The 13,019-nt window shown below is 40.6% G+C and overlaps 2 protein-coding genes across 3 annotated transcripts in view; both read left to right on the top strand.

Moving 5' to 3' along the window:
- atp6v1ba (ATPase, H+ transporting, lysosomal, V1 subunit B, member a) overlaps positions 1–4,248 on the top strand; it is a 31,604-nt gene extending 27,356 nt beyond the window's left edge. Inside the window, exons 11-14 of the mRNA XM_034608541.1 lie at positions 335–417; positions 903–1,007; positions 1,387–1,516; positions 2,933–4,248. Of these exons, the coding sequence (XP_034464432.1) occupies positions 335–417; positions 903–1,007; positions 1,387–1,516; positions 2,933–3,075 (461 nt within the window). The 3' untranslated portion in view covers positions 3,076–4,248. The remainder of the gene's footprint in view (positions 1–334; positions 418–902; positions 1,008–1,386; positions 1,517–2,932) is intronic.
- A 1,236-nt stretch (positions 4,249–5,484) lies between these two features.
- shtn1 (shootin 1) overlaps positions 5,485–13,019 on the top strand; it is a 30,839-nt gene continuing 23,304 nt past the window's right edge. The window contains exons 1-4 of one of the 2 annotated variants that reach the window (XM_034609093.1): positions 5,574–5,630; positions 7,127–7,179; positions 7,874–7,999; positions 8,441–8,501. In XM_034609093.1, the coding sequence (XP_034464984.1) occupies positions 8,468–8,501 (34 nt within the window). In that variant the 5' untranslated portion in view covers positions 5,574–5,630; positions 7,127–7,179; positions 7,874–7,999; positions 8,441–8,467. Of the gene's footprint in view, positions 5,631–7,126; positions 7,180–7,873; positions 8,000–8,440; positions 8,502–13,019 lie in introns of both variants that reach the window. The other variant, XM_034609092.1, reaches the window with a different exon arrangement.

Below are 13,019 nucleotides of genomic sequence, written 5' to 3'. Positions count from 1 at the left end.
CGGGAGATATCTCTGATGACTTAAGTTACCATAGCAACAAGTATGAAGAGGATACTCTTATATAGTTGAACAGAAGTCCCCATTACATCATCGCTGAGGAGGTAGTGTCAGTTTTACTAAACACTGCTGTTCCCAAGGGCTCTCAGGCTTTTGATTCAGAGTTAAATCTGTAAAATGAAAAGCTAACAGATGTGTTTGAATAGTATCTCAGTTGTAGATGTTCTTCACTGAGAGTGATAACTCAACTCCTACATGTGTTTTCTATTTTATAATAGTTCCTCTTCTGTGTTTAATTGTAAGAGATATAAGTCTTGTTTGTTTTTGTGTCTAACAGACATCACCCATCCCATTCCTGATCTGACGGGATACATCACAGAGGGTCAGGTCTATGTTGACAGACAGCTGCACAACAGACAGGTATATCAGTTTTTGAGTTAGATGCTTGATTTAAAATGCCACATGCTGTGCTAGTCATTTTGTGTGAATTTAAACATTAATACTGTACATGGAGTGATGAATCACACCTATGTTCTTGGTCATTTAACCAGATGAAAACAATCTATTCCTAACTACACATTAACAAATAACACCACATGATGCTTGACATTTCAAATTGGAGTCAACCTCCAAACGACAGAATTAAAGAAGCAAACTGCTGGTGTTAATAGTAAAGTGTTGTGACTGATGAAAGAGAAGTCGTCAGTCAAATAAAATGTAATATTAAGTTAAAACTACTACAATGAATATTAATAATTATTATTGTTTGTTAAATTATAGACACAAAAAAACCCATGTAACTCCCTGGTTCCCTTTTTTACTAACCTCTATTGTTAAAACAATTATGGCGTTTAGCAGGTTTTAAATTTTGTATTAGTAAGACAACCTTCATACTTGTCTTTCAGATCTACCCACCCATCAACGTGTTGCCCTCACTGTCTCGTCTCATGAAGTCAGCCATCGGCGAGGGGATGACCAGGAAGGACCATGCTGATGTCTCCAACCAGCTGGTAAGAAGGTTTACCTATTGTACTGAATGAATCACCCTGTAACATGGACATACAGTTCTTCTCTCTAAATGACTGAGTTAACAGTACATGCTGTCAACTACGACTTTTCTCTTTACATAGCTCAGACTGTAGACAGGGAAAAGAGAGATCTTTACAATGAGCGATGCTTCCTCACAAATATTTTAAATAAGACAATTAACACAAAGCCTCCACCACTTAACATTTGATTATTTATTAAATTCACACACTTGGTGCTGAACCACGTCCTAAATTTCGCACATTGACCACACACAGTCCAGTCATATATACTGTATAGGTGTGTTTTGACCTGGTATTGTTTAACTACAGTAGTATTACTGATGTCTCCTCTTGTCTCCAGTATGCCTGCTATGCCATTGGTAAGGACGTGCAGGCCATGAAGGCTGTGGTGGGTGAGGAGGCCCTCACCTCTGATGATCTGCTCTACCTGGAGTTCCTACAGAAGTTTGAGAAGAACTTCATCGCTCAAGGTGAGAACATGCTAAAGAAGCAGTTTTGCAAAAACAGACGTAGTTTGTTTTCAACATTCATAATAGTGTAGGTGGAAGCAGTAGCTGTTAACCACGGAAATGCTTTTGTCTCTGTCCTCACAAGGGCAGCCATGACTCACTTCAACCAATCAATCGACAGATGATTGTTCACCAACTATTAAGATATTATTACCAATTCTTTATTGATGTCATTTATCAAGCAAAACTATCAAACATTTCCTGCTTCTCAATTGTGAGTTTGCTGATTTCTCTTGTATTCTCTTGTATATGAATCTCTTTGGGTTTTGGACAAAGCCTGCAGTTTGAATGAAGGCCTCACCTTGGGCTTTGGGAACTTATAATGAACATTTTTCACAACTTTTAAACATTTGATGAACTAAATGATCAATCCAAAAAAGGCAATAGACTAATTAATTATGAAAATAATAGGTAGTTGCAGGTTTTGTAATTTGACACCTACACACAATACTTATTAATGTGTGCTCACTTATTTGGACATGACGGTTCACCTTCTTTCTGCTTCGTGCAGGCAGATGTGAGCTTGTTCTCTCTGTCATCTCTCCTGCTCATGCAGCTCAAACCCCTGTTTTTTCAGTGTACCACACACAAAGGGCTCTATTTTAATGATCTAAGCTCATGGTGGCAGATGGACAATATACGGGTAGATAGGACGGGCAGTAAGAGAGGACATTTCTCTGCAGAGGATCTGCTGGTGCACAAAGTGAAACCCTGCAAGCACTCATCTGTGTGTGGACATGTTGTCTACGTATATTTAAACAACATTACCATCTTGATAATGTTTCAGATGTATTTGCAGGTGTGTTTGTTCCTGGGATATATTGATTGGTGTAGTTTACTGATTTTTGGCTGAGGAAAGCATAACAGGCTTCCCACCCGTCCTGGTAAAACCTGGAAAAAGTCTGAAAATGTATTTAAACATTCTCAGAGATTCTATCAGAGCTCCCAGAAACAGAAACACTTCTATCTGAAAGGGGTAATCTATGTTCAGGTTCATATTAACATTCAGGTGGTGGTTTATGAAGAGGATTGGAAATCGGCTGCTCGAGGTTATGTTGTGAAAACTGTAGGGAGGATAATTGAAACTCAAAATTATTAGTTACATTATCCACCAAATGTTAATATTAGTCAGTGCTGGATGGAAAGTGTGGTGTTTTTTTTTTTTATTGGATTGGATGAATGTTGAACTACCCATTCTACCTGATCTGTACATTTTATGGATTCAAAGTAATTAACTGCAGCTTAAACGCTGAATACCTGATGTGTCTTTCCTTGACATTTGGTTTTGAAGAGCGGTTTCTGCCTAAACCTTTATGTGAGGCAGCATTAGTAAATAGTATGTTTGGATACTAACCTCCACCATTGTGTCTCCCTCAGGCCCGTACGACAACAGGACAGTGTACGAGACCCTCGACATTGGCTGGCAGTTGCTGCGAATCTTCCCCAAGGAGATGCTGAAGAGGATTCCTCAGAGCACCCTGGCTGAGTTTTACCCGAGGGAGTCTGCTGTTCGCCACTGAGGCACACAAAGGATTGCTCTGGCTGTACCTCCGCTCACCCCTCCTACCCACCATCCTCCTACCCACCATCCTCCTCTCCCTTTGCTCCTTTCTGCACTTCCAGGGGCTCCGAGGCCGACATTGTCTCTGCCCATCCCAAACGTCATCTTCTCTTTCTCCATTGTTCTTGTTACCTCCAATTCTTCTAGTCTCCCTCCCATGAATCAGCTCACCCCAGCATCACCCTTCTCTTCTCCCCCACCCTGAATGAGACCAGGGCAATAGCTTCCCCTTCTATAGATGTACTGTTGTGTATCTGTGTCCAAAAGTTGTGTATGAAAAGTGTCTGTGGTTGTAATATCTACCCGTGATTGCAAAAAACGTGAACATTTCTTTAAAATGATAGATCAGTATTTATTTATTGGGGTGTGTTACTGCTGGATCTCCCTCTTTTTGTCAATAAATACTATAAAATATCCATCCCCAGCTAAAAACAAGAGGTTTCTAATAGAAGAAAGACGTGTCTACATATGGAGGTCGACAAAATAACAAACACCCTGAAATACAGCAGTAGCCCTGCTGTCGGTACCATTAAGGTGATGCTCATAAAGCTTGGTTTTCTTATTGAGAATGTCAGAGGTGATAATTCCACTTGATTGTCCTTTTCTTAACGAAGCGACACACTTTGAATGATTTATTTTCTGAACAACACAAAATGCAGCTTCATTAATGTCACCATATTGGTATTAACCCGAGGGAGACTTTAAAATCTGGTCTTTCTCTTCTTTTGTCCACCCTCCTGTATATTGTTTAATAAAGATAAATGCTGTATTTTTTTCATGTCGGTGACTTCAAGTTCACCATTACTTAAATCTTCTTATGTTACCATCCACCACGTCCTGAGTAAACGTACAAACGAGGGCCACCAGCAGAGTTGTTCACTGTGTGTTGCTCCTCTGGTACTTCATGACCCTCCTCTCCCCCTGTGTAGGGCGCTCTTGCTTCCTGTATCTCCTCTTGAGCGGATGCAGTGGATGATAACATTATTTGTGTTTTATTGTTCTGATTTTTGTCATGAAAGGGTTAAAAGAAGTGTGTTAAACATTCCCATGCGTTTACAGAAACTAAATCTTTGTTGTGCAAAATGGTTTTGTGAGTTTGTGTGTCATTGAATAAATTAAATTATATGAGAAATCTTGTCTGGTTTTAAATGGGCAGCTCTGACACACTTCATGGGCCTCCTCTCACATGATGATGGCAGTTTGCTTTGCTCATCATTTATATAAAGTGTTATATGAGCTTTGTAACTGAAAGGTGTTTGTTTCCCCTTTCAGTTCTGAAACACTGCTAACTCTAAGACATCTCTTTATGAGTGTCAGTGGAGAATCTACTTGAGACCCCACTAGAGCACTGAGCTCCCAGACTTCAGGCTTACTTGTAAGTGAAGTAAGAGCCAGAGCTTTTAGCCATCAAGCTCCTCTTCTGTGGAACCATCTCCCAGTTTCTGTTTAAGAGTAGGCTTAAAACTTTTCTTTTTTATAAAGCTTATAGTTCAAGATGGTCCAGGCTTGTCTTGGACCTGCTCTTAGTTCTGCTGCTATAGGTCTAGAATTCCAGGGGGACACATGACACATGGAGCTTCTCTTTCCTCTTCTCCTTCCTTATCACATTAATGTCTTATCAATACATGTTACTGACTTGACGTCTTCCCTGGAGTCCTTGTGCTTTATCGTTTGCAGATCCAGGATCAGTGCTGCGGCCACATCATGACGGTGGATTGCGAATCAGAGATTGTGATGGTGGGTCATGGTCGTGGTGGAGGCTGATCATGGACTATGATTACAACAAGACTGCTTGATATACAATATGCCTACTCACATATTCTACCATTACTGGCAATAAATCTTCCATTTCAATTGTCATTGCTGTTCCCATCATCCATCAGACATTTTCCTATGTACAAATATTATAAACACTAACAAACTTTCCATTATGTTACAAACTGGTTCTTCTCATCAATGGTGTAAATACTGTACTACACTTCTGTCCGTCCTGGGAGAGGGATCCCTCACATGTGGCTCTCTCTGAGGTTTCTACCTTCTTTTTTCCCTGTTAAAAGTTTTTTTTTAGTAGTTTTTCCTTACTCTTGTTGAGGGTTAAGAACAGAGGATGTCACACCTTGTTAAAGTCCTATGAGACAAACTGTGATTCGTGAACATGGGCTATACAAATAAAATGTGATTGTTTGATGTCCAGTTCGTGGTTTAACTTGGTCCCACCAATAACAGCACCCAATACAGGTAATTAGGTTTCATGTATTGCCTGTTCATATATACACGTTACTGTACACGTTATTAATAATGTTATCAATGAAAAGTTAAATTACTAAATGAAGCGCGGGGTGGGACTATTAAAATGGCGCCGGTGCTCCACAGCTGGCAGGACGTGTTAGTGTGCTGAACGCGACAGGTGTGTCTCACCTGCCACTTCCTGTTCAGCTGTGCCCGCCCAGTTCGTCATCATGGCTGCTGAGGAGCTGCAGAAGATCCGTGAGATCACCCAGCTGTCAAACACAGGTGAGGGACGTGCTCCTGGGACCGGGCGGCGGGTTGACTCCACACACATGTCGCACACATGTCGGTACACACACACACACACACACGAACACTGACGATACACAAATCGCGCATATAACGCACACAAATCCTTCAGGAGATTTCAGACCAAGTCGTGATTATGTCCGTAAATGATTAACTCATGTTTAATCTTCACCAGCTCCAGCTGAGTTTGTTCCTTTACAGCACTTCCTCCCCACGGGGAGGAATTCAGACTTACTGCTTCTTCAGGCCTGAGTTCTACTTTCGAGTGGCCCCAAGAAAATCAAAGCTGCCCTGTTGTTGGGGTCAATGTTTCACTGCTGTGGGGCGAGACAAATAAATTATAACAACAATACTAATACAGTTTTACAAAATCCATTATATTTTATCGGGTCAATAGTTCTCAATTTTAAAAAGAACTAGTTGTATCAGTATCAATATGTATCAATAATAACATATTTCCCCTTGAATGTTCTGGAGTTAGAATAATTCAAATGTGACAGTGAAGTGTAGTACAAAGTAGAATTTACAGTATTTAGGTAAATGTACTTCATTACACATTATATTTAGGACCTATGATCACTACTACAGCTTTGAGGCAGTATGAGAAGAACCCCCTGGATATCAATACCTTCTGCTCCACTGCCTGGTATTATTCATTGTCTGTGAATAATAGAAATAAACTGCATAATATGCAAAACTGTCAGACAAGAGGGTGAGCCATAACTCAATCAATCAATCAATCAATCAATCAGTCAAATTGTATTTATATAGGCCATATTCACAAATCCCAATTTGTCTCATAGGGCTTTAACAAGGTGTGACATCCTCTGCCCTTAACCCTCAGCAAGAGTCAGGAAAAACTACAACAAAAAAAGTCAGTCTTCACTGCAGAAGAAGAGTATCTTTAGTCACTTCCTTAATTCATGACAGCACAAGCAGCAAACAGAGGCTAAATGTGGTCACTGATTAACATGTTGTTCCATGTGGAAAACATGGCAGCATGTCTTTGAGGTTTATTGCTTATGTCTATAAGGTACGGTCCTAGTCTGTAAACTAATTTTTATATACTTTTTATAATACATACATTACATACACTGTGAAAAGTTATTACAAAGTAGAATTACCATTTGTGGCTGCTATCTGTACTTAACATGTTTTATCTTTGGAGTGACCAGCCACATTATTTGTTGGTACAAATATTAATTGGAGAGTAGCTCCTGTTACGTCCTCTGACTATTGAAGTAACACCACAGGGCAGATATCCGGGTCCATCAGAGTTGTGGCTATATTCAAATCCCCATGTCAGTCACTGGGCACGAGGGGCAGTAGTCACTGGATGAGACGTTCTCACGTGCTGGACAAGTTTCCATACGTCGACTGTGTTTTAAACAGGAACATACGAGCACTGTGCTCTTCACTGACATTTGCTTTACTGAAGAAGATGGCTCACTGGCATCCTTTGCTCCCCATAGCCCTGCACGAGTATGAAAGCCTGCAGAGGAAGCATGAGACAGCAGCCACGGAGGTGAGTGTCAATATCGCTCAGGGTTACACCCACATATTGTATGTTTGACACTATGTAGAGTTCGTCTCCCGCACCATGAACGTGATGTAGGTGAGTTACAGTAGCAGCGGTACAGTCACTTACTGTAAATACAACAGCAGCAGGAACAGGGAGAGCAGGGCCTTTTATACTGAGAGACTCTGCACAAGAAACATTCATTACGACTACATGTGACTGTAAAGCTGGATGAAACTTTGACCAAATGGGGATTAATGATAAGAGCAGAGAAACAATAGCACTGTATGTGTGAATAGAGAGAGGTGACATGGAGAGGTGGCTGTTGAAGGGCATTATTTAAAGCTGTGCTGACGGCGCAAACAAGAAATGAGAGAAACGTTTTCACTGTTCATTTTATATCTGACTACAGCCAACTAAAGCTGCACAGCACCAAACGTGGGTCGGATGTTCTCCCCTATATACTGTCATTTCAAATGTGGAAATGGGACTTTTTAAAGATGCATTTTAAATCGTGCAGAGGGCTATAGGCTTCTGGGTCCTAGGGCCTAAGCATTGACCGGTGCCAGGACCCTGTTTTATTGTGAGGAATTTTTAATGTTTGTTCTGGAAGACTGAGGAATCTTGTCACATGTGTCAGTCATGGATGTGGCTAAATGGCTTGACCATGCAACTCCCACCCTTTATTTCTGTTGTCTAGCAACAGAGCTGAAGTAGGACACAACAAATAAGATTTATTGCCCCTTGGTTTGTGTACCGTTACCTGTTCCGCTTCAACTCACTGGATGGAAGGATCCACCTGTTGGAGCCTCTGTTTCTCAGGGATGGAAGGACGCATTTGTCGGCTGCCTTTTGAAGGTTTCTTGGAAATGAGACAGTCAAGTCACGCCACTGTGACGCAATTGATCTTCAAATGCAGCGTCTGAAGGATGCGGGCCCTGAATTCAGACACAGCTATAGCCTAAACCCAAAAGAAAGTCGGCCATCTTAAATTCAGTGGTCATTTTTGGCGATTTACAGGTATAATCTTAGGCTGGGCGATTTGACTTCAAATCAATATCACGATTATTTCAAACATTTACCTCGATTCATATTAATGACAATTATTTTAAGCCAGCCTTAAGTTCCCTCATCGTCCCCTCAGTGCTCTATAGAATGTGATTTTTAATGCATTGTAAGATATTGCTGATGAAGAGGCAGACATGTTGAAGGGTGATGAAAACAGCAGTGATCCTGTATTAAAGCTGCTCTGTCTGTCTTCCTAAAGTGCAAGAGGCTGGAGGAGGAGAGAGACATGGCCATCAAGGAGCTCAATGAGATCCAGCAAGGTAAGTTGATCTGTCATGGCCCAAAGCATGTCCACAAAGTGACATGAAGAAGATAAGGAGTCATCCCTTTGTCCCAGTGGCATCAGGGGTAAAGTCTGTGGGACGAACCTGGGTGAGGCCAGGGAAAGAGACACTCATTTACAGTGTGAAAGTAAACCATTTGTAAGAAAGTGTAAATGTAAGTGTAAACCATGATATAAAAATACTTTTTTTCAGGGAGGGCATTTTTCATTGGTCACCAGCCTGGGCCATGGTTTCCAGTTCCCACAATGACTGATTCCCCACATAAAGAATCATGCCATTCAATAATCTACCTCTAGATATCGGTGCATGATGAATAATTCTCCAAGTCATCTCCGTCTGCCTCATCCATGTTTGTCTGACGTCTCAGATAAACACACACGTCTTTATTGCCCTCACATTTTATGAATTCAAAATATGCTGCGGGCCGCATGAGAAGCTTTTGGGGGTCAGATGTGGCCCAGTGGCCCCCAGCTGGCAATCAAAGCTTTAAGGGGATTCATTAGTAAAATACCTGAAAACACACAACTGATAAGTAAGTGTAGCAGTTTATTTGAAGAAGTCAGCATATTTTCCCACATGTTATTGATTAGACTTTGTATTTCAAAGTTAGTTTACAGGGAGTACTACTCTTCTATAAAGCAATGTTTTCATGAAGGTTCTTCTGAAGTAAAGCATAAAGAATATCCACAAACACACAGAAAGTCGGCTATTCTGCTACTTTCATTTAATCCGACACTTGAAGCATTTTTACGTAAAAAAATATTTCTGATCAAATGTGAAGAGACCACATAAACACCTGATATAAATACATCTTATGAAGGGACTTGAGCAGTACTTTAAAAATGTTCATGTTCGAATATTTATTAGATGTTGTGTTTTTGTCAACATTTGATGTCAACAAATCCACTGGCACTAAGACATTTTGAAACAAACAGTATATCCTTAAAAATATGTATCAGATTCAACATATGCTGAAAGGACAATATATGCACTGACAAGAGAAAATGTGTTCTAATGTTACAAACATACATGGTTTTGAAAGTGATCACAGCCGTAGGAACCAGGACACAGATAAAGGCTTTGGAACGGCACCGTCACAGCTCCAGCTTTTATCATAAATCTGTTTCCTAACACTGCAGTTATGTCTCTGATGTTTTAGCCCCCATTCAATTCCCCAAAATGATTTTCTTTACAACTTGAATGCTTTGCTTTGACCACTTTAGTTGAGACCGAATTTGACATAGGGCACCACATGTCAAAAGATGGAGCAAATAGTTTGTCTTTGTGATGGTGACAGTTGTGTGGATTTTCATCTGAATAAATCTGGCCCGTACTCATGTATTCATGTGATTCTCCAGCCAAAACACATATTGTGTTTGACTTCCGTGTTAATAGAAGCTGCCTCACTGTGCCAAGCAGCTGCATATTAGGACCTATTACGTGATTTCATAGCTCTTAGAAAATTGCTCCTATTCACAACGAAGCGGCTGGGGGTGGGGCGACAGGGTTGGTTGCGGGGGGGTACAAGCGGGAGGACAGGAGAAAAAGCTCCCAACACACAATCATGCCTTTTCAATTGCCGATGGCAAGGTTGATGACAACATGACCATTGTGTTATAATGATAACACCACAAAGGCATCTGCCCCCCTCATCAAGGCTTCACAGCGGCTGCAGATACAATTTAATTCACTGCTCCGTTGGCGGCGCTGATACCATTATGCAGCACGTCGGCACAGGGGTAATCACTGTCTTTCCTGAGAGGAGGATGAAAAAGACAGACACAAAAAAGAGGGGAGAAAAAAATGTAGTGATGATGATGGGGAGGCCGAAACTTACAATTAAGACTGCCAGTTCTGACGAGTCAGAGGGCGCCGTCGACTCGTGCTCATACACTTTCAACACTTCCACCGCTGTTTATTTACCATGGCTACCAGTAATTATAATTAACATGTCATTTAGTTCAAGGCGTCCTTTCATAGGTTGAGTGTGGCCACAGCATTATGGAGACAGGCAGAGAGGAAGGGAGACAGGGCTGAGGATGAAAACTGGCAGCTAAGTGCTATTCAGTGACTGATGTGCAAGGCGCTGGAGGAACGTGGATATTGCCCAACGCCGGCGTTCATCAACTTCTTAATTAGGTGTCACCGAATGGCCCACAGCAATGGCACTAATGCTGAATATCTCCCTCGCTCAACCACAATGCTTCATTAGTTAAGTGGCAGGACATTGTTTATGGGCGTCCTTTTTCTATTGAGGTGTGATTGCATCTTAAGCAACATCACAGTGTGTGATGTGGAATTGTAATCAGATTTTTTTTCAGCTTCCTAGCTTTACCTGCACCAATCAATAGTCTTTAACTTGTAAATCAACTTAATGTCTCTAGGTTCTGTACGTGTGTACATATAGGCGACCGGAAAAATATATATCACTTAATGCCCAGCAGCAGCAGGACCAGCATAAGCAGCACCAGCAGCATCTCTGTGTGTGTGTGTGTGTGTGTGATTCTGAAATATTTGCTAAAACCCTTAAAAATACTCATGGAAGCGGAAATCAATCAATCAATCAAATTTTATTTGTATAGCCCATATTCACAAATCACAATTTGTCTCATAGGGCTTTAACAGGGTGTGACATCCTCTGCCCTTAACCCTCAACAAGAGTAAGGAAAAACTACAAAAAAAACCTTTAACAGGGTAAAAAGAAGGTAGAAACCTCAGAGAGAGCCACATGTGAGGGATCCCTCTCCCAGGACGGACAGAAGTGCAATAGATGTCACGTGTAAAGGAGAACATCATCAAGATAAAGGTATTTGCAGCATTGATTAGAATAAACATTTTGAAGCATAACTGAAGGTCAATGAATTGATGGATTATTGTCAGTAATGGTCGAGTATCTGAGGAGAAATATTATATATCAAGCAGTCCTGCTGCAATCATAGTCTATGGTCAGCAGCCATGAAAGTGGAAAGTGGACAACCACATGATTCTGTTTATCTGCATAGATCCAGATCATACATTTTGAGCTGCTATGAAAGATGTGGACATACGATGAATATATCCTCACACACTTCGTGGCCATGCAACAGTTGCAATATTTTCAAAATCTTAAGTGGATAACATTTAGTTGTATCTTATGCTGGTCAAAGCTTTAATCATTAGCATCATGCTTGGCCTGGAACAGCAGAACAGTGTAATTTGAATTTAAAGTTCACTTAAACTCACTTGTTGAGCATTTTTGACCATAAAACATCTGGAGTTTTCCCACTTGTCATGGAACTGTCAAATGTCCCATTATTGTGAGCTATGACATTATTCAGTCGGAGGCTCTATGACGGTCGGAGGCTCTCCAAAACAGGTGAGATGTCGTGTGCTCAGATTGTTCTTCTGCTGTCCAAAAATGCAGTAATGCACCTTTAACATATAGATATGTATCAGGGACGTTGAAATAAGCTGCATGGACTTTACTGATCTTCATAGAAGATCAGGATATAAGATCGTTACGGTATATTCAACAAACATTGTATATTTTTATAAGAAAAACATCAAGTAGTAGATATAAATATAATCTCTATTTATTTTCTTCATCTAACTCCCTTCATTGTTTTATCAGATAAAAATTCTGCATTTTTCTCATATATTTTTCTACCGGAGCACTCATTGTACATGCGACAGTCGTTTAGCTAAGAAATAAGGCATAAAGGCAAATGTTTTCCTTGACCCTGGGTTAAGTGCAGCATCATATGTAATATTCTGAACAAAAATCCCACACACACCCTAAACTATTATTCATACTCTTCTAAAGTTGTTTCCTATTCAGTCTATACTCAATACACATTGGCCTTGGCTGAGGAAAATGAAAAAGGTAGGGACAATTATCTTAATAAAAGATGCATTGGTAACATTGTTTAGTTCACTTCCTTTTGAATTCAAATCATAATGGGGCACATAGGTCACTCACCAATGGGGCTACTCAGATGGCAGACACAATAGCAAGCAGAAATATACTTGGGTGTCAAGTGTTGTGGCACTCTTATCTCAATTAACTGTGCAATGAAGTGAGAAGTCACAGGTATGCACCCACTCATTTAGAACAACCCAATCGTGTTATTTGTTTCCTTGATGGCGTTTTGATCAGGTTCCATAGCCATGAGTTAACTTTGTAAGTTTGCATTGAAAGACTGCAGTCATTCAGTAGAGTTTTATTTGCTATATTTCAATAACATTGTCACATCATTAAAGGCTACTAAGAGTATGAATATTAAGATTAACATGCATAACGCTCATGTTCATGTTTCATCATCAACCATTGATTTATTCAATCCATTAATGTGTGGTTTTATTAGTTGGGCAAAGGTGGGGCAAATTAGTCGTAAACACTACCAATCATTTCAATCCGACTGATTGAAATGATTCGGCGTAGCTGTGTGCCACAAAGCAATCCACGTGCCTGCCTGTGCGCACCCTGCTGTGCTCTCACTCTGTGCATGTCAAGTC

Source organism: Hippoglossus hippoglossus, chromosome 15 (genome assembly GCF_009819705.1).
Source record: "Hippoglossus hippoglossus isolate fHipHip1 chromosome 15, fHipHip1.pri, whole genome shotgun sequence".
Classification (NCBI taxonomy): Eukaryota; Metazoa; Chordata; class Actinopteri; order Pleuronectiformes; family Pleuronectidae; genus Hippoglossus; species Hippoglossus hippoglossus.
Note: the sequence above shows the minus strand (reverse complement) of the source record. Positions and strands in the feature narration are given on the sequence as shown.